At 62.5% G+C, this 22,292-nt stretch overlaps 2 protein-coding genes across 3 annotated transcripts; one reads left to right on the plus strand and one right to left on the minus strand.

Moving 5' to 3' along the window:
- On the minus strand, window positions 1-11,336 carry LOC104342839 (solute carrier family 71 member 1). Of its 2 annotated transcripts, XM_086477330.1 has the most exons (12): window positions 11,233-11,336; window positions 8,622-8,717; window positions 7,302-7,364; window positions 6,094-6,221; window positions 5,531-5,645; window positions 4,749-4,967; window positions 3,916-4,029; window positions 3,376-3,447; window positions 2,860-2,972; window positions 2,597-2,694; window positions 1,876-2,042; window positions 1-1,789 (listed from the first exon to the last, which is right to left on the minus strand). In XM_086477330.1, exons 1-12 carry the CDS (start codon window positions 11,314-11,316, stop codon window positions 1,580-1,582), a joined length of 1,479 nt encoding a protein of 492 aa, XP_086333456.1. In that variant the 5' UTR covers window positions 11,317-11,336; the 3' UTR covers window positions 1-1,579. The 2 variants fall into 2 exon arrangements, with proteins under 2 accessions (XP_086333456.1, XP_086333455.1); XM_086477329.1 differs by lacking the exons at window positions 5,531-5,645; window positions 6,094-6,221 and having other exon boundaries at window positions 11,233-11,316.
- Window positions 11,337-16,250: 4,914 nt separating this feature from the next.
- SHC2 (SHC adaptor protein 2) lies at window positions 16,251-20,705 on the plus strand. Its single transcript, XM_086477483.1, has 12 exons — window positions 16,251-16,736; window positions 17,429-17,499; window positions 17,890-17,950; window positions 18,150-18,269; window positions 18,388-18,441; window positions 18,600-18,651; window positions 18,827-18,953; window positions 19,102-19,282; window positions 19,367-19,433; window positions 19,534-19,698; window positions 20,103-20,404; window positions 20,577-20,705. Exons 1-12 carry the CDS (start codon window positions 16,251-16,253, stop codon window positions 20,703-20,705), a joined length of 1,815 nt encoding a protein of 604 aa, XP_086333609.1.
- The last annotated feature ends 1,587 nt before the right edge of the window (window positions 20,706-22,292 follow it).

Consider the following 22,292-nt stretch of genomic DNA (forward strand, 5'->3'; position numbering starts at 1 on the left):
TCGCCCGTTTGCAGACAGCCAAGCCATCAGGTGACGGCACCCGCTCCCTCCTGGCCCTTCTGCCCTCGGAATCTGTCCCCAGCCCACAGAGAAGGGATCCCAGCCAGAGAACGGCAGCTGCTGCACATACCCCGCTCTGAGGCACGATATTTTTGGCCACTGTATCCTCAGTTCCCTGATTTCTTAAGTGTTCCCAGCTTGGTCTTCACTTCCCCAGTTACTTCTGATCTTACTCAGATGGGAACAATAGCTTCCTGCCCTCTGCCATATCTCTGTGTATCGCTACACAACCAAGTGTTTCCTACACCTTTGTCTTGGCTGCTCCCACAACACTCAAGTCCAAGTATCCGCTGCTCTTTCTAAACAGAGCTGAACCCCGCAGCAGAGGTGGCAGTTCCATTTTTCAACAAAACAAAGGCCTTCACAGCGGGCTCAGGAACGCCACACGGAATCCAAACCTGTAAGTTCAAGTCAATCACAATTATCACCATCAGGATCTTTTGGACTGAGAAGAAACAAGCTGCAGTCGTTATCTGGTTTTAATATCAGATGGCAAGAGCCTGGGGAGAAATCAACATGCTTCATAAAAGCGCTCAAGATAAACAGCTATTTCTTTGACCTTTCTCTCAGGAAACCATGCTTTATCAAAGTGCTCAGCAGAGTTTCTCCAGCCTCTCAGAGAACTGCGTTTTCTGAACAACCCCTACAGTTCCAGAAAAAGATTTCCGAAAAACCCTTCTACCTGCTGCCCACGGAGGCAGCGACAGACAAACGTTACATCAGCGTAAAAAGAGAGAAAACCCAAACACTGTCGACCTTCTAAGCAATTTGAACTCATGTCGTTGCCCTCCTCTCATCTGCCCACGCTCCCTTGTGTCAGTTGCAACTTTACTCCTCAATTTTTCTCATCTTCATCAGAACATCAAGTCAGTAGATTTGGCTTTTTGGTCCAAGTTTCACTTGGGCCAGAATGGGCAAATTCATCGGCTCCTCAAGCAGCGAGGACGTGCCGGCAGCTGACCGCACTACCTGTAGGCATGCACCCCCTCACTCGGCGTGTGCCCCCCGCAGAGGCTGCATGGGATGGCTGTCAAGCCTCTCCCAGGCCGGGCTTGGCCAGCCGAGCTGTGACGGGACCAGCAGCAAGTACCAGTTACACCAGGGGATGGGACACGTAATGGACGCCTGGTTTTACCCTGGCTGGCAGCTCAGTCAGTTCGCACCAGGACAAAGACAATGCTAGCTCCTTAATTTTTCACTGGCGAGTTGAGTATTTGGCGGGTCACACCATGAATTCAGTATTCACGCACAAGGGCAGGTTTGCTTTAAAGAACTATCCCTTCAGGTGGAGCAGTTCGGTATCTCCCCTTTCCAGCAGCCCCAGCTGATGCAATTCCCTCTTTGCACGAGCTGGGTGTATTTGGCTCGAAGGGAAACCCCGTCCCTTCGCATCAGCTGTCAGTGGCACAGTCCGTTACCTCATTTCTTCTCTCCCTCCACCCTCTCCCCCCAGACTCCCCTGGCTAAGTCCATCCTCGATCTGGAGCCGAGACGCAAGCCAGGTCCTTCTCCCCCAACCTCATACGCTGCTGTCCTCGAGCAGGGGCTCCTTGCCGTCCGACCCTCCGGCCTGCGGGCTGTGGGGGTGGCTCTGGGCTCCGTTACTGTGCTTCTTGTGGCTGCCCGATCTCAGGGCGAGGTTGTGTTCCGGAATGAACAAGGCCACCAGGAGCGACAGCAGGACAGAACAAGCCCCGAACAGGAACGGAGGCCCTGGGATGATGCTGCTCTGTAGGGAGAAACAGGAGCGATTCGTGCTCAAGTGCAAGGACAGAAGCAGCCCAGCAAACGGAAGGATAAAGCCAAAGAGGTTACCTCGTCTGTAGGGTTGGCCATGTTGGGTTTGGAGGCCTTACCCAAAGTTTCCACCTCAGCCATTTCATTCAGCTCCACGTGGAACAGATAGAAGACAAAGCCATAGAGCGCCGGCCCCAGGCCGTTACACAGACCCCGGATTCCAGTGATCATCCCCTGCACCACCCCTGGGGACAGAGCGAGGAAAGGAAGGAATGCCTCCCGCTTTCTGAAGAAACTCGCCTTACTCCAGGACGCTTACACATTCAAGACAGGATCAAACATTCAGATCTGGATTGACACGCGCTCTACAGAGGTGGCTGGCTGGTGAGCAGCTTCGCTCACGCTCAGGTTTTACAAACCTCGGCGATGCTGGACATGGCACAAAACGAGGAGGGACACGGCAAGCAACAATTTCCAGCTGAACTGGAATTTGAGGCAGCCGAGCCTGAGGACTCGGGGCCGAACCACGAGGCAGGCCAACCATTAAGCAGCAGTCTCCCCTCTGCCTCAGACGGGCAACACCGAACGCCTATGCATACAACGTAAGAATTCCCTCCCAAAGCATCAGCTGTGGCCAGAGGCAAGAGTGTCCATACTACCAAGAATAAAGCGACACTCCCCAGTTGGCCCCGACGTTCCTGCCCGCCCCTCCACCACCGGCGCTGAGCACTCGACCGTGCGCCAGCTCCAGCGCCTGCTGGGACAAACTCGCCCGTCGGACAACCCCCAGGCGACTCACCCTGCTGGTCGGGGTCCGCGTTCCTAGACACCATGGCACTGATGGCTGGGAAGGTGATGCTGGACATGGCAGCCACGGCTCCTGCTGCCCACATCATCCTCGGAGAGGAAGAGGCAGCAGTTAGGGGGCGGGGTGCCGAGGGCCGGCTGCGGACGAGCACTGCAGCAGGGCAGCACCTCGGCCGGGGGACAGGGAGCGGCCGTAGAGCCACCGCGGACGGAAAAGCTGCCGACGGCAGGAGACGAACGTGGGCGAGCTCTTACCAAGGCTGCGATCCGAAGCCGTACCAGGCAAGCTGCAGGATCTGGAAGCCCAGTCCCAACAGGATAGTGTTTTTATTTCCTATCGAACGCATGAGAATTCCCAACACTACTGTCTGGAAAGAAAAACAGGTGCTTTCAAAGTCAGTGCCAAGACGACAAGACTGGAAGACAGAGGACAGGAACCCGAGGGAAGTCGTGCTGCTGCGAGACCACCTCTCATGCACCTGCGCCCCCCTGCTCTTGTAATGTTGTTTGAAACCAGCACGTCCCTGTGCAGGGCGATCAGAGCACGATCTGTGGAGTTTTACAGGGCAACACGGGGCCACCCCACAGTTTGTGATTCAACAAACAGCTACAACCAAAAGATAAGAAAGCGGTACCACAGGTAGCCGTGCACAGGTCCAATGACGTCTGTGTGGCCACAGGGATTCTGGGCGCTCGCCAGCCCCGATGATCAGACGTTTTGGCCATTCTTACAAGCAGACTGCTACGGCCAAGATAGAAACGGCTTCTCACCTGAGCCAGTATGGAGAGAATCCCAACCACACCAATAAAGGCTGCCACAGTCTCCGAGGAAAAACCAATGACCTGTGAAAACACCAGAGACAGACTTTTCAGGCAAGAGGTTTGTGCCCTGCGAGAAAAGCCACTCCATCGGTGTCACCGACGTTTACTGACATTGCTTATCGGGCACTTAAACATTAATCGACCGTACCTCCCACTACCTTCCCGCTGCTGCAGGAACAAAAGACCTTCCTCGGGCTGAAGGAGCAGCTTTAGACCACTGGGCTCACCCGAAATGCCTGACAGTGGCACGGACAGGGCAGACAGGCAGCCCACCAGCTAGAAGCCAAGCGAGGGTCCTGGCAACGCCTACGGAGCGGTCACCAGGCTCCCACATTTTTTAGGAAAGCTGGAACAAGTCGCTATTTCTTATAGCTTCAACTTCACTAAGCTATTGGCCAAGGTTAGCTTCCTCAGGACATGCGACTCAGATAATATTTGTAGGCTGGGATTTCCCACGTTCAGAGCCTTCCCTTGTGGCAAGAGACTGACCTGTCGCAGGTACAGGAAGAAGCTGGAGTACTGGCCGGCTTCAGGAAGGTAGGAGAGAAAGACGGTGATACAGATGAGCAGCACTGTAGAATCCTGACCCACTTTCCGCAAGGACTGTAGGGAAGGGGGTCGGGAATGAGAAAAAAAAAGAAAAAAAAAAAAAAAAAGAGTTAATATCATTAAATATTCTCCAGGTACAGAGACAGCAAACCCAAGTGCTTAAGTCACCATTTTGTACCTAAGAAGTGAATGCTTGACTGAAACCAGAGCAGCATTTCAGAGGAAGGTGCGAATGCTGCCACAACACACCAGACCAGGTGTACGACTGCATCAACTTGCACCCAGAATGAGGAACATTCAGTTTCTCAGATTTATACCCAAGTGCTTTTGATCAGAATTGTTCTTTCCCCAGACAGCCAAAATAACCTTCCTAGCAAGCAGAGGTGAGGTGAAACTGTGCAAAGCTCATCACCATTAGCAAAGGTCCCGAGAAGCCAGGAACACAGAAGACTCCTCCTGACACAGGACTATTGCCATGTAACGGAGTCTGTACTGCAACAACTGGAACGTTTCCACCGAGACGCTCCTGCTTCAGGACACCTGGAGCTGCTTTTAGACGGTTTGTAGCGGTACGAAATCGGTCAGAAGCTACTAGTCAGCTTTAGATACGTGCAGCCTGCCGCCAGCTGAACACTGTACCTTCGACGGGGTCACTCTAAGCCTCACACCCTTCACCTGCTGTGGAAAGCGTCTTCCTTTTGAGAGACATCAGCAGAACGAAAGCAAGCACAAGCATTACCAGCACGCAGAAAACCAGCAGCGAGTCTACTTACAGCGAACGGGTCTGCTTGTTCCCAAGAGATCGGAGCTCCCCAAGAGACCGGGCGCATCTCTTCCGGCAGAGACTCCGGCACAGCCAGCAGGATGAACCCAATATCCAGCAAAGCAACACCTGAAGCGAGCACAACCACCAAGGTATCGCCGTAGGCTTGGGAAAGGTACGCCCCAATCGCTGGGCTTGTGACCAGACTAGCAGCGAACGTGGCTGACACCTGGAAGCACAAAACATTAACACAGCCTCTTCTCCCTGGAGCCTATCGTCTCCTCCAGAGCAGCCCAAGGGCATTAGTTTTGCCATCTTTGACGGAGATAATCCAGGCAAACAGGGACTCTCCTGCAGGCAGACAGATGACACGTTCTCTTGGTGCAATCTAGGCTAAGCTCCAGCAAAGGGAAGTTCAAGCCACCCTGACGCTTCACCTGTGACGCTCTCGGTACCCCTGCGGAAAGGGCCCAATCACAGGCTACTCGCGCACACGCCGGCATCGCTGCCTGCCCCCGTTCCTGGAGCGAAGCAGCTCCCAGACCAGGCTGGTTTAAAGGCTAAGCCACGACACAGCCCATATTCAGATCACACAGGAGTTAGCCCTCTCCCTCAGTGCTAAATCACAAACTGAAGAACAGGGAGACTACTATTAGCGAAGCACATATCGTCTTTTCACTGATGCTGTCCTCAGGCTTGTCAATGAATCTCTCACCCTAATTTTACACCTCTCCTACCTGCAAAGCCCCAAATATTCCTTCCAAGAGACAAGGCAGTTACTCAGTTCCTTACCAAGCCATACGCCGTGCTGCGTTCATGCTCCTGTGTGATATCGGCAACGTAGGCAAAAATCACAGAAAAGGTGACAGCAAAGACTCCAGACATGGAAATGACAGCAAAATACCACCTGAAACAGGCATTGCCCAAGGCAGAGTTAGAGAGCACCACACGGTAGCCCACAGCTGCTGAACTAGAACCTCTCCCTTGTTCTTCCTTCAGCCTGTCCTACTTCATTGCAGCAGAAAGCGCCCAGGAACACCGAGCTTCAGCCTGGCGGCCCGTGGAGTTTCATCGCTGATTTTCCCCACACAGAAAGGAAACATCAACATGCCCTAACAGTGGTAACGCCCCTGGCAGGAGAACAGGCACCAGGAGGGGGCGGACAGACTCGTTCCTCCTGACACTGAACCCTCCAGAAGCACCGGACAAGTAAATCAGTCCCTAGGCTGAGCATCCTCCACCCGACGGACTCTTCCACGTCATCCGCAAACGCAACACCCGCAAATCCCCCATCGTTCAGCCTCACACCCACTCCTCTCCTCAGAACCTCTCGGCTGTAGCACGAGTAAACTCACCAGGGACTGATCTTCATGAGGGGAATTGGCGCACACGTGAAGAAGACAGTGAGGAGGAGGAAGGATTTCCTGCCCCAGACGTCAGAGAGAGCACCAATCAGTGGGGCACTTAGAAAGGAAAGCAGACCCTAAGACAGACAGACGGGACGACAGAGAGAAACCCCTCAGTCAAACTCTGATTGTCGACAGCGAGAGCTTTTGACAACGTTGCCTAAAGCTAAAAACCCGAGGAGACAACCCACTCCTACTCTCCACACGCAGGCGATACTACCGCAACAGAACAGTTTGCTAAACTGCTCACATCCTTTTAGGGAGGGAAAAATCGTCCTCAACCAGCGAGGCACTGCTGAACCCTCCGATTCCCTCCCGTTCTCCGCACTGCTCCGCCCGCGGCGGTGCTCCTCCGGGCACGCCTGTGCAGAGGGAGCTGCCCTGCCAGTGCCTGAGAAGCCGCTGGCACAGCCAGGGAAAGCCTTCTCTTTCAGATGGAGATGAGACAGACCTGACGAGACACCGAGGCCATCAAGCACAAATAAAACTGTTCGATGCCTTTCAACATCTTTCAAGCCCGAGTCAGGCAGGGAAGAGCCCTTAAGTGGGTACGGGGGTGCCCAGTAAGCCTCTCCAGGCCATTTTCAGAGATCCTCTTGCCAGTGCCAGGGCCTAACGATCTGTTTTGCCACACTCCTGAGTCAGAGCATGTGGCTACTGCTTGTTCGCATAGTTGCCTCCAATTCTGCTCTGGGAACGCTGGTCTGGTCCAAACTCACTGTGCCAGACCACACTCCTCACCTTCTCTGCGGGGACAGCCCACTAAGGCCTGCTTGGTTTCAACTTCTCTTACTGATACCTTCAGATGTCATTGACTTTTCGTTTTGTCGCACCCCAGAACAGGGATACAGGGCTGGTCTCAGGCCGATCAGAACATTTTCAGCTGAAACACACAGCTGTTGCAGCCTCAAACCCACGCTGACAAGCAGCACGTTGTTAACACAGCTCGGTAAAATCAACCGCACAAGACACCCGATGTCTGTGCTCTGTCAATTCTTCATTTTGTATCAGGTTTGCCCGTAGCCCCCCAAACTGAAATACGAACATCTACGTGTCAAATACTGGCCAACATCAGCAAAGGACACAGGCTGTACTGCCTTGCCACCTCTTGCCCTGATGGCAGGTTCAAATGAAAGCCTGGAAGGAATATTCCTTACCTTGACTCCATGAATCAGGCCATTCATCAAGAACGTGTGCTGAGGAAAAGTCTGGTGCAACACCTAGGGAAAAAAAAAAAAAAAAACAAACCCACAACAAACCAACAGAGCTAGCAACTTTTGCAAAATTTCCTCAAGCACCTGACAGCCTGAAGAGCGAAACAGGGAAAACGGGAAACGCGCCACTGCCAGAGCCGCTGCGGCACCTACGTGAGCAGCTCCACCTCCCCGCTCCGGCAGGGCAGCCACTTTCGTTGGTACCTCCCGGGTCTACAAATCAGTCCAGGAAGCTGAGGCAAGGCTAAGGTAACCTGAAACATGCCTTTCTCCACCCCTGCACCATCTGATTTCCCTCTGTTTTCACTCCACGTGACCACAGGACTTTTCTGTTGTGCTCTGCCCCTTCTGTACCGTCCATATGTTCGATCTGCCTTTCATAGGACTAAACCAATACTCTGCTTCCAAACGCCTCTGCATAAACCAAGTCTCCTTTCGCACAGTAACCTCCATGTCAGGGATCAGGCCACAGATGCACATGGCACATCAGACTTCAATGTGGGCTGGCACACCACCACCAGAAAATGAGCTTAAAAAGCTGAGAATTCTTCCTGGAGTTGCCAAACCAGAAGTTTACAGCTCCTCAACCAGAGGCAAACATCCAAGATGAGGTTTTAAGTTTCTTTCCTAAAGCTATCCCTCTGCACTTTACTGTGAAGCTGCCTTTGCTGCCTGTGCGCATCATAACTCAGCCAAGTCCTGAACGAGTCACCGGTGGCTCCCCTAGAACGAGCCTGACTCTGTGTAATTGCAAGTAATTGCCAGAAGATTATCTCTGTGCCTTGACACCCCAGACAATGGTGGTGGAGGTTCAGCAAAAATCTCTTCTATTCCTAAATAAGTCAGCACAGGGCAAAAGGTGCAGTCTTTGGATAAAAAGCCAAAGCTTTGTTCAACTTCCTTTTATTAAGCTCCCAAGTGCACTTTTTTTTTTAAAATACCTGGGGGAAAAAAAAAAAATTAAAAAATCAGCAAATTAGTCAGCTACCAGTAAATTCTAGTAATTTCAGGTCAGGTCTTTCACTCCTGCTTTCTTCAAATCCTCCAAAAGCTTTCACAAATCTAACTCATGCTTTGCTCCAAGTTAAGGCACAATAATTAAGAAAATGATTGCCCAACTCCAGCTTTTTCAGGTACAAACCATTACCTCTTGGTTTCTACTTCCTCTACTGCACAGGCCTACACCAAGATCTTCACCCTTGCCAGCCCAAGGTGAACTCCAGGCTACAGGAGCCAGTGTTATGCCCAGGGAGACTCACTCACCGTCAGCATCGGCGTGGTCAGCAGCCCCCAGGCAAAGAACTCCAGGAAAATAACCACCACGGCATGGTACACGCTGGGCTCTCCAATCCCCTGTCGCTGCAAAACAGAGCTCTGTCAGTAAAAAATACACGTACCCCGACCTGCGACGGGTTTGAGACGTGTGGTTGGACGCCGAAACACCAACCCTGACCTGAGCCGTTCCCCAGGCGACTCAGTGCTGCCCAGCGCCGGCGAGCTCCCGCGGCAGCAGCCCTCTGTCCGGGGCCTACCAACACACACCTCTCCCACAAAGCTGCCTGCTTTTCACTTTTTTATCCAAGAACTAACATCGTTGACACCATCATGCTTTCCTCAAACACGACCAAAATTATCACCTGTTCAATCCTCGCCCTAAGGACTCGGCAACGGAACGCCCCACATTCTGCGTATCTTGACAGCAGCACGTGCCATGCCCCAGAGGAGGCTCTGGGAGTCTGGGAGGGCATTAGCTCCTCAGCGCCAACCCCGTCTGCCCAGCACGGTGGGACAGTCCTTGGACAGGCTCTTAAAACCCCCACGCTTCAAGGCCTGGCTTATCTTTCTTTCTGCCAAGATTTCTCACCAGGGCAGCCTTTGTTCTACCCCTTTTCTCAGCCACCAGCCCGAGGGCTTCCTCCTGCCACGCAGGGGACACCTGCAGAGTCACGAGCTCCCAAGGAGAAAAGAATCGCGAGGGCGGGAGGGAAGCATACCAGTTTCGGCTGAATGACACCGGGAAACCGCACGGGCCAACGGCTCAGCAGCAGCAGCAGCAGCAGCAGCGGACTGTGCTGTTCCACGGGAGCCAGCTGCTGTGTCGGCAAACCACGCGGTCCAAACTCACCAAGAGGGGGAGTCGAGCCCCGATACATTATTAGTAAAACCACCCGAAACGTCTGCAGTCCCAGCAATTTAGAGAGCTTCCAGCAGCTTGAAGAGCATCCAGAAGTTAAAAAAACTTCCATGGGCTGCACAAATCTCACATCCAAAGGGACACTGGATCTGGCACGGGAAACCTCAAACCCACGGGCATTTCTTCCAGGCTACGAGAATGGACTTTTGTACCGATTTCCTCACAGCTGACTAACATCCCTGCACCGTGCTCCTGAGATAGAAACCATTTAACGGACCAGACCAAAGACGTATCTGTATCAGGATCCTGCTCCAGCACTCGCTGCTGACAGATTCTCAGGGACAGGAATGCAAGAAACCTGGCATGTGAAGAGCGCGTTTTACCCAGTCACACCCTCCCAGGTTTTGACAGAAGAATACTGCATTTCAGGTAACTAATCCAGCTGCTAAGTCATTTGAAATACAAGGGAAGGCAGCAAGAGACATTACTCTGCTGAAACGCTGTTTATGCTCACAGACTCTACCTCCCGCAGACTGGCTGGCTGCTTAAAAAACAAATCAACAGCATCAACACGAGAGGCGCCCTGCCCGAGGGGAACACGGTCATTAAAATAAGTCAGTTTTATTGCACACAAATGACACAACGTTTTGCAGCAGAGGGAGAAGCCCCAAGGCGGCACGAAGACAGTAATTAAGAGTACAGCCATCGTTACCCACCTTGCTGCACAGAGCAGCCCGCTCCTCTCCCTTCCATCCTCCCTCTTTACCCTCTCAAGCAGTTATACAGGACTGCAACAAAATTAACAGCCGATCTCTCATTGCAGAGTAGGTCCAGATCTAACCTGCCACTGCCCAGCATCACTCCTTCCACTGATCAACCATCTCATTGCGTTGGAGTCCTCAAACACTTTAGGACCGCGAATCTCCTGCGAGCAGCGGTCACCCCACCGAACCCCTCCTCCGGGGGATGCGCAGCTGCTGCCGCAAAACATAAAGACGCTCCAGAAAAATACATAGAAAGACAGAGGAGCCCAGGCAGGACAGGCCAGCGCCTCGTGACCAGGGCTGCCTTCGCTCCAGAGGGCGAGCCCAGAGGGAAGGGGCTGGCAACCGCCTTCCGCTCGGGTGCGCCCACCTCAAAGCCATCGCCCGCACTATTGGCAGCCAGAACTCCTCGCAAAGGGGGGAACGTTTTACACAGATTCGAAGGTCGCCCGTCACCCCCAAAGCGAACCTTAAACGTCAGCGTTGGCACCTCGCGGGCAGCTGGTGGAACGGGGAGGCGGATGGAGAGGCCCGGCGGGAGGATAGCAGCCTCGCACCCCGAGCAGGGCAGGGCGGCGCTCTTCCATCTGCGAGGAGCCCCAGGGCGGCGGGGCTGCCAGCGGGCACCGGCACTCCCGGGACCGCTCCGGTGCCTGGCACAGCGGCCGGGCCCCCCGGACGGGCCGGTCCGGCAGCGGGGCAGCACGCCAGCCCGCAGCGCGGCACCGCTGCTGGGGTGCGACCGCACCCCCCCTGCGCCCCAGCACCGCCCGGACCCCGCACCCCCCGCCCCACACCCACCGTGGCACCGCCTGCCCCGGGGGGCCCGACCGCCCCCTCACGCCCCGGCCCGGCCCCGACGGCCCCGCGCACCCGCTGGCCCCACTCCCGCCCCCAGGGCCCCCACGCTCCCGCCCGTCCCACGGCGCCGCTCAGCCTCCGGTAGCCCCCGGTAGCCCCCAGCCCCCGCGCTCACGCCGGCCCCGTCCCGGATGACGATCTTCTTGGCCAGCAGGACGCTGCGGTTCAGCCGCTTCTTCTTCTTCTTCTCGCCGGTCATGGCGCCGCCGGGCCGCTGCCGTTCGCCGGCCTCCGCGGCTGCCCCATCCTCCCTGCGGCGGGCCGCGCCGCGCCGAGCCCGGGCCCGGACCCGGACCCGCACCGGGCGGGAGAGCGCCGGGCCCGGGGCTGCCGGGCGCGGGGGCGGCGCCGCGGGGCGAGGGCGGCGGCCCGGCTGGCGGCGGCGGAGGGCGGCCCGCCCGCAGGCCCCGCCCCGCGGCTCGCCCCGCCCCGGTCGCCCGGGCGACGGCGCTGACGGGCACTTCCGGCGCGCTGCTCTCGCCGCCGCGCGCCACTCCCTCGCGTCCCATTGGCTGCTGCGCTTCTGCCTCGTCCGCCGAGCTGGCCTTCGATTGGCTAGGAGGGGCGGGGGCGCGTGCGAGCGGCGCCGCACCGCTTCTTCCGCCGGGCGTGAGGGCGGTGCCGTGACGTCACGGCACCTGCCGAGGGCGGTGCAAGGCACGACGGGACGCGGTGGGAGGGGCCGCCGCCCGTCAGGGCTGCCGCGGAGGAGCGCGGGGCATGCCGGGACGCGCCGGTCCTCCCCCGCCCTCCCCCGCCCTCCCCCGCCGCTGTGGCACCGGCAGCGGCCCAAGGCCGCCCCGGGGGAGAGTGGCCGCCGCCCCGGCCCCGCATGAACGGCACCTGACCGGCCTGGGGCAGCGCCGGCCCGGTGGGCTGACACCGGCGGCTCCTGGGGGAGCGGAGCGGTCCGGCCCTATCTGCCCGAGGGGCGGGGTCTGCCCGCGGGCCCCGGCGCCGAGCGACTGGCCTCGGGGCGCCGGCGCTCGGCGGGGACCGAGGGTTCACCGCGCTGAGCTCGGCCGGGCCGGTGGCTTCTCCGCCCCGCGGAGCCCCCGCCTATGGCCGCGCTGCGGGGCGGAGGGGCTGGGGAAGGGGCCCGTCCTGCCGCAGCCTCCCCTCGCTCGGGGCTCCCGGTCGCTGCCCGAGGAACCCGGTGGCGGAGCTCCGCTTGCCGTGGGCGGGAGGCGGGCGGGCGCGGGGGCTGCTCCGAGCCCGGGCCGGGTCCTGCGCCCTGCCTGTAACGGCGGTAACGGGTGACCGCGGCGTGTCCAGGTTTTACCTGTGCGGCCCCTGCAGTGACTCGCGGAGCTGCGGGGCTGGTCCGGAGGCAGCTGGCGCCGCTCGTGGCTGCCCGGCTCAGACGAGCCCCGCCGCCCGCCCCCGCTTTCCTGCCCCGTTTCCCTCCTGCCACAACCCGACCGAGCCCTCCTGTGGTCTGGCTTCCGAGCGCTTCAAATATCTTCTGGTTTCCATGATGGCTGAAATCAAGCCAAGCTTGTGCCAAGCCCCCGCTTCCTGTGTGCTCTCCCACCCAAATGCCTCCACCTCAGGACAGAGATGCCATCTCTCTCCCCCCTCCCCATAGGGCTTATTTTTGCCAGGCTTGCGGTTGCCGCCGGCACTCCGGCAGCTGGACAGTGAAGGGAGGTCAGCTCTGCGGCCAGCTCTCCAGGCCACAGCGCCGGCATGCCTGCGGGCACCTCTGGGCTGGGGGCAGGAGGGTTGAACAGGGACCCACGGCCACCCCGGGGGCTGCTGAAGGGGTGTCCCTGCGCTGCCGCAGCCCCGCTCGGTGCTGGGCTGGTGGCTCTGGCCTCAGTGCCGGTGTCTCGGCTGGCTTCGGTCAAGGTCGTTACAGCTGAGCGCCTTCCTGGGGGGATCCCGGCCCTTTCCCGAAACCTGGTGCCAACGGGAGATGGGGAGGGGGCAGCCAGGCCCGGGGCTGGAGGGGTCGGCACCACCGGGGGCTGCGGTGCGGCGGCCGTGCTGCGGTGGGAGAGCAGCACCTGCCTCGGCACCGCCAGCGCGTCGCTCGCGTGCTTGGCTGTGCGGGCACGTGTTCTCCTCTCCTAATTAATCCTTCACGGACTGGAGAGCACTTGATGTCGATTCCCTTAACGCAGTGCCAGAGGTGTAAGGAGATTAATTAGGCACAGTTTAGAAAAGTTATGCTAATCGGGTGCCACTGGGGAGTGGCAGGGCAGGGGCCAGCCCTGCTCGCCCCCCCCGGCTCGAGTTGGCCACCCCAGCAGCATCACTTAGTCTGGGGTCTGTGGGGCTGCAGGCTAGCATGTGCATGTGGCAGTGACTGGGGTGACTGGGAGAGCCTGGAGTGATCTCACGGTGGGGCAGGACGCTGCCCGCCCAGAGCAGTGGGACGACGAGATGCTGCGGGGCTCCCCCCTGCCCATGGGGCGCTCGAGGCTGTGATCCAGCCTGGATGCACAGAGGCTTTCCTTTAAGTAATGATAAAAAGCAGCCAGGGAAAACCCTTGACGTGAAGCTCTACTCTCCAGAGCCTGAGACCAGCTGCAAATGAGATGAAAATGATCCCCCGTCCGCCGGGGACTTGTGCAGGAGAGGAGAGCAGCTCCGTCTGCCCAGGGCTGAGGCAAACACGCTGCTGCAGTGAGCAGGGGCTGGCGGGGGGCTGCTGCTCTGTGCCTGGCTTTGCTGCGTCCCATCCCCACGTTGGGTGATGCCTGGTCCCGTCCCCACGCCACAGGGTGCTTGCGATCCCCGGAGTGATCTGCACGTGGCATGGGGTAAAACGCCCGTGACTTCCACGGGGACCCAGCACCTTCCCTCAGGCCGATCCCCAGGCCCCAGGAATGTGCACCCAGAACTGCCCGCACTAGGCAGGGACCCGAGTCCCCACTGGAGCCCCCTCGAGAGCACGAAGGAGCCCAACTCCTTCCAGTGCTCTGCAGCGGTTTAAAAACAAAACCAAGGAGAGCAGAGAGAGCAGAGAAGCGGTTCCTAATATGGCAACAGCAAATGTAATTCTATTACCTTGATTTATTGATCGCACTTAGAGCAATTACTGGCTTTCACCCCATCACCTGCCAGGGAGCAGGAGACAGCGAGGGGAAGGCAAGACAAAGGCGGCCGCGCGTTGCCCAGGCATGGCCGGCCTCCGGGGAGGCTCCGGTTTTGTTTGTGCCGGTTGGCGGGGGGGGAGGCTGCGCGGCCGCAGCAGCGTCGCCTCTGCAGGCAGGGGAGCGGGGTGGTTCCCCCTCCTCGGGAAGCTGGAGCCAAGGGCAAAAAGCCCCCGATGCTGGCACCGTGGGGACAGAGTGCAGGGCTGGGGTGGGCTGGGGAAAGGTGAGGGTCCCCGGGGCACCAGTGTGGGGGAGCAGCTGCGGGGCCCACTCCGGGCCACGGAGTGGGTTCGGGCTGTGGGGCCCCGCGGCCTCTCACCCCTCTGTGCCCAGCTGGCATCTGTGGAAAGCCCTGGAAGCACCAGGGCAGAGGGGGAACTCGAAAGACAGAGGCCTCTCCGGGCTTGGTTCCCGGCTCTGCCAGGGCCACACTGGGCAGCTGGTGTGAGTCGGGCTGGGGCATCGCCCCATCACCTCGCAGGGACGGGGCTCACACCCTCTGCCTGAGCCCGGCTCCCAACAGGACCCCCCGGCTCTGCCACGCCAGCCAGTGCCCGTCTCACACCGGGGGCACGCGCGCAGCTTGGCCCCTCTCTGAGCCCTGCGGTGAGCAGGATGCTGTGAGTTGGTGTCGGGCCGCGGGTTGGTGCCAGGCTCGACAGGAGGTCTGAGTCCTTTGAACCACTGGAAAAAAGCAGCAGCCCCAGGGCTGAAGGAAGGGCGAGTCACTTGGTTGAGGTCAGAAAGTCCCTTTAAGGGTGGTTTTTTTTTTTTCCCTCTGCTTGCTGCAGATACTGGCAGAGAAGCAAGAAAATGATTGTGCTTTTTACTGCCTGAGCCCTCCAGACAGATATAAACAAGCAGGAGCCAGACCTGGCTTTGGAGGCAGATGAAATCAGAGTGAGCAAGACCACTGGGCCGGGAGGCAGAAATAGGGCAGCCCCGTTGTGCAGCGAAGCCTGGCAAAGCCTCCCACCCCCACCCCACCTCACCCCCCCCCCCAGCTCCCAGCCCGCCCCGGGCTCCCAGCGAGCGCTTCCCGGTGATGAAGATGTGAAAAGAGCAGAAAATGTCCCCGGTGCGGGTGCGGGCAGCGGCCGGGGGCTGCTGGCCCCTTCCAGGAGCTGCCTGCTGGCCCCCGGCTAATTGCACAGCGGGAGCGGGAGCAGCCTCTGCATCAGCCTCATGGCTCCCGGGAGGGCAGCAGCCCCCCGCCCCCCCACCCCCGCCCGGTGACCCCGCAACGCCCGCGGTGCAGCCGGGAACCCGCGGAGCCGGGCCGAGCCCCGGGGGCGCCGGTTCAGCCCCGGCGCGGGGGCCGGGGAGCTGCGCCCGGAGGGTCCGTCGGGCGGCTCAGGCACCCCGGGATCTGCGAGGAAGAGCCCGCCCGGCCTCGCCCCTCAAAGCCGGGACCGCGCCCGCCCTTTCGGGGCTCCCGCTGCTGCCCCCCCCCGCAGCCCGCGTTGGTGACGCGGGGGGAGCAGCACAGCCCGGGGGGCACAGGGGGGTGCGGGCTGTCTGAGGATGCTGGTGGTTGCGGCGAGGGGTGCACGGGGCGGCCGGGGGTGCTGGGGGCTGCGGGGCGGTCTGAGGATGCTGGGGTGTGCGGGGGGACCGGGGGATGCTGGGGGGGGGGGGGGGGGAGATGCTGAGGCGGCTGCGGGTCCATAATGGCGAGAGGGTGCGGGGGATTCTGGAGAATGCGAGAGGACCGGAGGGTGCTGGTGGGTGCGAGGGGACCGGAGGATGCTGGGGGGGGGGACATGTTGGGGCGGCTGCGGGTCCAGAATGGCGAGAGGGTGCGGGGGATGCTGGGGGGTGCGGGGGATGCTGGTGCGGCCGCGGGCCCGGAACGGCGGGGGAGGGGGGGGGGGGCGGGGGATGCTGGGGCGGCCCGGGGGGGCCGGGGCGGGCGGCGGAGCGCTCGCACCATGACATCAGCGCGGCGCGGCCCCGGGGGAGCGGGCGGGGGGCGGGAGCCGGCGCGGCGGAGCGGAGCGGCGGAGCGGAGCGGAGCGCGGCCCCGGGCATGCTCCCGGAGCCCAAGTATGACCGCTTCCGCGACGAGCCGCTGACCGCCCCCATGCCGTCGCCGGCCCCCGGGCCGTGCCCCGCGGCGGGCGAGGAGCCCGAGCCCGGCACCACCTTCTGCGCGCTGCTGCCGCGGATGCCGCAGTGGAAGTTCCCCGGCCCCGCCGGCTTCCTCGGCCGCGGCCCCGCCGGCGCCGGCCGGGAGCTCTCCGGGCCGGCCCGGGCGGGCGGCGCGGCGGCCGCGGGGGCCCCCTCGGCGCTGGCCGCCGTGCTGAGCGCCTGCGAGCCGCTCTGCGCCGCGCCCTGCGCGCTGCCGGGCGGCGGGGGGCGGCGGGGGGCGGCGGGGCGGGCGGCGCGGGCGGAGGCGGCCCGGCCGGGCGGGGAGGAGTGGAGCCGCAAGGGCAGCTTCATCCGCAAGCCGGCGCAGGGCTGGCTGCACCCCGACGAGCGGGTGCTGGGGCCCGGCGTCTCCTACATCGTCCGGGTAAGTCCCGCCGCAGCCGCGGCCGGAGCCCGGGAACGAGCGGAGCCCCCGGCCCCACGCGTGTCCGGCGCTCGGCGGGTCTCTCCGCGCCTCCCGGCGGCGGCGGGCGGAGCCCCCGCCTCGGGTCCCCCCGGCTCCGGCCGCCCCGGGGCGGGCTCTGCCGCGGGACGGGCGTCGCGGGGGCCCGCGGTGCTGAGCGGTGCCGCGGCCCCGGGGATGTGGCGGGGTCCGGCCCGGAGGGGGCCCGGGGCAGCCACCCCCAGCACACGCAGCCTGCGGCCCCCTCGGCCCCGTCACGGGCAGCCCGGCCCGCTGCGCTGCCCGCCTTGTCGGTGGCACGTCCTGGGAGGGACGGCAGAGCCTCCCGAACCGGGATGAGAACGGGGATGGGGGCCGGGATGCGGCCGGGGGGGGCTTTCCGGACAGGGGAAGCCGCTTTGGGACCCAGCAGCCGTCAGCCCTTACGAGGGCGTCAAGTCACGGCACAGCGATGAGCGTGTTGGGTCGCAGCGCAGGGTCTGGGCGTGCAATGGGGCATTTTGGGGTGGGGGGCGAAAGGGTGATCCCTGGAGCCGGTGTGGAAGGGGCCCTGCTCACTGACGCCCGGCTCCTTCCCTCCTCTCTTCTCCATCGCCTGCCCCGGGCTGGTGGCCATGGCGGGAGGAGGCTGCTCTCACCGCGCCCCCCCGCAGTACATGGGGTGCATCGAGGTGCTGCGCTCCATGAGGTCCCTCGACTTCAACACCCGGACACAGGTCACCAGGTACGGCTCCGCGGTCCCGCTCTCCCGCACCCCAAGGCCACCCAGAGCCCCCAGCGGCGCGTGTTCCCCCTCCCTGGAGCACTGTGGAGAGGGGGGGGACACAGGGCCAGGGTCTGGGGAGCCCCTGCCCCACGGGATCCACCCCGCATGCAGGGACGTGGATGAAGGGCGCTGCTGCGGATCAGTGGGTGGAAAGAGGAGAAGGGAGGTGGCCCCGGCCGGGATTACGTACCACGGGCCATGACGTGGGGCAGTGCTGCGGGGAGGCTGCGGCGCCCGGGGCTGCGGGGGCTGATGCCTCCAGACCCCACAGAGCTGCAGGCGGGGGAGGCAGCTGCGAAGTGGCCGGGGGTCTGCAGCAGTAACCCGGCCGGGGGTCGTGGCTTGCAGGGAAGCCATCAACAGACTGTATGAGGCGGTGCCGGGCGTGAAGGGCATCTGGAAGAAAAAGGTGAGTTTCCACCCAGCCGGTCTCTCCCTGGACTCCTTCCTGGGGTGAGCTGGGGCTGTGGGACAGGGTGCTGGGGGTGCCTGCCCAGGTCACAGGGCAGAGTCTGGGGTCTCTTGGGGCACCCCTCTTTGCCTCCTTCACACCAGGAAACCTGGTCCTGGTGGGCCGCATCGCCCCCACAGTCCTCTCCCCCCGTCAGGCTCCCAACAAAGCCCTCTTCGCCATCCTGGGCAAGAGCAACCTCCGCTTCGCTGGCATGAGCATCGCTGTCAACATCTCCGTTGACGGGCTGAACCTCATGATCCCCACCACGCGCCAGGTGAGCGCCATCCCCAGGGATGCAGCCCCGCCGCCTCCCAGCTCTCTGCCTTCCACCATGAATGGGGTGGCTGGCGGCCCCCATGCTAACTCCCGCGTGGGCCGTGTTCCCCCCACAGATCATCGCCAACCACCACATGCAATCCATCTCCTTCGCCTCCGGTGGGGACACGGTGAGGCACGCGCGCCTCAGCCTTCCCCTGGGGCTGCTGGTCCTATGGCTGAGCCGAACTGTGGGGCAGCCTGGCCCTGGGGCAGGACGCGGGGCTGAGGCTGAGCCTGTCCCCTCGCCCCGGTGTCCCCAGCCCTGAGCTCCCCCCTGTGCCCCCAGGACACCACGGACTATGTCGCCTACGTCGCCAAGGACCCCATCAACCAGAGAGGTGACGCTGGCCCCCGTACCCAGGAGCTCTGTGGAAGAGGAGGGATGTGCTGGGGGATGAAGGCTGGAGCAGGGGATCCCTCGTGGGGGGCACGAGGGGTGGCTTAGGGCAGTCCTGGAGGGGTGATGGGAGCATGGCGGAAACGCTCGAGCGTCGTCCATCTGTCTGTCCGCAGCCTGCCACATCCTGGAGTGCTGCGAGGGGCTGGCACAGAGCGTCATCAGCACGGTGGGACAGGCCTTCGAGCTGCGCTTCAAGCAGTACCTGCACAGCCCCCCCAAGGTGGTGGTACCCCCGGACAGGTAGGGGGGTGGGGGGCCCCGCTGCAGCCCCACACTTCCCATCCTGGGCACATCTGGCTCTGCGTTGCTCTGGGAGCGCCCCGGCGTGGGGGGGGGGGTGGTGTCTGAGCCGGGCAGGGTGTCCCCAGCTCGCCTGTTTCTGCTTCAGGGCACTGGGTGCAGAGGAGTCAGCCTGGGGGGAGGACGAAGAGACGGCGGAGCACGACTACTACAACAGCATCCCGGGGAAAGAGCCACCCCCCGGGGGGCTGATCGACTCCCGGCTCCGGCACGGCACAATCCTGGGCCACGTCCGTACTCAGCCCTCCTGCTCCGGCCCCCCCAGCCAGGTGAGCCCTTGGGGCTGCTGCCAGCCTCACCGCGGGGCTCCCAGGCACGTCCCCCATGACGCCCTTGCTGTCTCCTCTCCCCAGGGTGGGTTTGCAGCCAGGCGAGACCAGAGCAGCCAGCTGGGGCCACCCTGGGACCTGGAGAGCCAGGGTGGGTACCGCTGCGGGGGGGGGACACCTTGGGAACTATGAGAGGGGGGTCCCTGCGGCTCTGCCCTGCCCGGGCCAGCAGTGATGCCTGGTTCTCGCAGGCCAGCCCTGCGACGGGTACCTGCAGGCGGACGGCCACCCCCTGGGGCCGCGGGACTACGAGGAGCACATGTACGTGAACACGCAGAGCCTGGATGCCTGGGAGCCAGAGGCGGTGGCTCGAGGGGTGCCGGAGGAGAGCCCCAAAAAGGACCTCTTTGATATGAGTAAGCCGCCACGCTGGGGGGTGTGGGGCGCAGGACCTGTTGCAGAGGGGCTGAGCCCAGGGCAGTGCTGGTGCTGAGCGCTGGGGGCCGTGAGCCAGGGCCTGTCCTCGCCCGCCCTTGCCGGGGCAGCAGGGCCTGGGGGGTGGGCACCCCATCTGCCTGCCCTGTCTGGGCCCGTGGAGGGGGCAGCCGTGCCAGCACAGGGGGCACCGTCCCCTCCATGCCCGGGTGCAGGCGCAGCATCATGCCCGGCGTGGCCGTGGCGCCGTGGGATCCGGTCCAGTGGTGGGTCTGGCCGTAACCCCGGGTCCTGCCGCCACTGCTTGGCCTGTCCCTGTCCCCACCACGCCCCAGCCCTGTGTCGTGCCCCGGGGGTGACGCCCCGCACCCCCTGGCTCCCGCAGGGCCATTCGAGGATGCCCTGAAGCTCCACGAGTGCATCGCGGGGGGCAGCACCAGCCCCCCCATCGAGGACCAGTGGCCGAGCCCCCCCACGCGGAAGGCCCCCATCGCCCCCACGGAGGAGCAGCTCCGGCGGGAGCCGTGGTACCATGGGAAGATGAGCCGGCGGGACGCCGAGAGGCTCCTGCAGATGGACGGGGACTTCCTGGTGCGGGACAGCCTCACCAACCCCGGGCAGTACGTGCTGACCGGGATGCACAGCGGGCAGCCCAAGCACCTGCTGCTGGTGGATCCCGAGGGAGTGGTAAGGGCAGGGCGCCGGGTGGGCGATGGGGGAGGAGGGTGAGGGTGGGGTGGGAAGGGATGCTGGAGGACACGGGCTGCAGGGGTGGGCAGCACTGGGGGGCTGCATGGGGAACCTGTGCGGGAGGCGGCAATCCTGGGTTCAGGCCTGCTGTGCCCCCCCCGGCCCCCAGGTGAGGACCAAGGACGTGCTGTTTGAGAGCATCAGCCACCTCATCAGCCACCACCGGCAGAACGAGCAGCCCATTGTGGCCGCGGAGAGTGAGCTGCACCTCCGCCAGGTTGTCCAGAGGAGGCAGTGATGCCGGGGGGTACGTGAGCCCCTGACCCGCTCCCCTGGCACCGGACTCGCCCCAGCCCTGGGGCAAAGCCAGGGTCCCTCTGCGCTCCCCTCCTCCAGTTGTGCTTGGCCTCTGAGGAAGCAAAGTCCCCCCCACACCCCAGGGTCAGGCTCCCCAGCCCCCTCCCAACCCTCGGGATCCCTGGCCCTCAAGGCCCCCCCAGCCCCACTACCTCCCCTCCATCATCCGCATGGGGCCCCTTGCCCAGCTGGACATGAAGACGTTTATTCCACACATGCAGGTGAAACGCTGCTGGGGTGGGAGGTGGTGGGAGGCCTCGCCAAGAGGGACAGAGCCCAAGCCTGGCTTGGGCAGCGCTGCCTGCTCCTGCCCAGGGCTGCCCCCCTGCTCGCCCCAGCAATGGGAGGGGGCCCGGGTGGGCATCGCTGCGGGTCTGCCCTGTCCCCCTCCTGCCCGGGGATCCTGTCTGCGTGGGGCTGTGCGCACCCCACCGCTGGTACTGCCAGCCCCTGGCCCAGCGCTGCTGCCCCCAGGGCCACCTCTGTCCTGGCACAAGGACTTGGTCTCTGGACGATGATGGAGCAAACAGGGTCAGGGCTGGTGCCAGGAGCCTCGTCCCAGGGCTCCCAGGATGGGATGGGACGGGCAGGCGTGGCGTGTGCATGTGTGTATCCATGCGTGTGCACAGGCATGCGAGGGGCGACTAGGGGACCAGCCCCTTGCCCACTGCTGATCAGAACCCAGCTCCCTGCCTCAGTTCTCCTTCTCTGCCAGGACATTTGGAGGGGTGCCCTCACCTGTGAGGTCCCCCGTCGACAGGGGGCTGTATCCCTTGCCTTGGGTCTGCTTGGGTGGGCCTGGGCACAAGCGTCTCTTGGAGGTCAGTGCCGCTGGCTGTCCCTCTTGGCCCCGCATTTCCAGCTGGATTCTCCCCAGGAGCGACTGGCATGTGAGGTTCCCAGCAGCCCCAAGCCCCCACAGCCTTCCCCAGGCCCGGGCCAGGATGAAGCTGCTGCGGGGAAGGCACAGGGCAGGGGTGAGCTACCAGCGCTGGCTCGCAAGGCCAGGTCTGCCAGGAGGAGAAGCATCCCGCGGGCCCCAGGGACACCCCCCGGCCGGCTCGGGGCTTCAGCAGGTTTTTATGGCATATGTGGCCCCATCTCCAGCGTGTCTGGCACTTGGCGCGGGCTCGTGGTTTGGAATACGTTTCTAATTAAACCTGGAAATGAGCAAAGAGCCCGGGTTATTCATGCCACCCCGGAGCACGGTGCTGGGAGGGGGCTGCTGCTGCCAGCTCGTGCGCCCAGGGGCTCAAGGGGGCCGGGGAGGCAGATGGTGCTGGGATGGCGTCTCCATCAATTGGTGGTGGCAGCCTGCCCCGTCCTAGCCAGTCACGCTTGTCTCTGCCCCCCTCAATCACCCTGTCCCCCTCCTGCCCATGGGTCAACCCCCGGCCCCCTGGCCCGGAGGGAGCTGTGGCACCCAGGGCTTGGCCCCAGGGTGCTGGTCCTGTGCGGCATCTCCCCCTTGCACCCAGCACCCCCCCTGCTCTGCCTGTTCCCGCTGCCTGTGGGCTCGCCTCCTGCC

Source organism: Leptosomus discolor, chromosome 24, assembly GCF_034619465.1.
Source record: "Leptosomus discolor isolate bLepDis1 chromosome 24, bLepDis1.hap2, whole genome shotgun sequence".
In the NCBI taxonomy this organism is placed as follows: domain Eukaryota; kingdom Metazoa; phylum Chordata; class Aves; order Leptosomiformes; family Leptosomidae; genus Leptosomus; species Leptosomus discolor.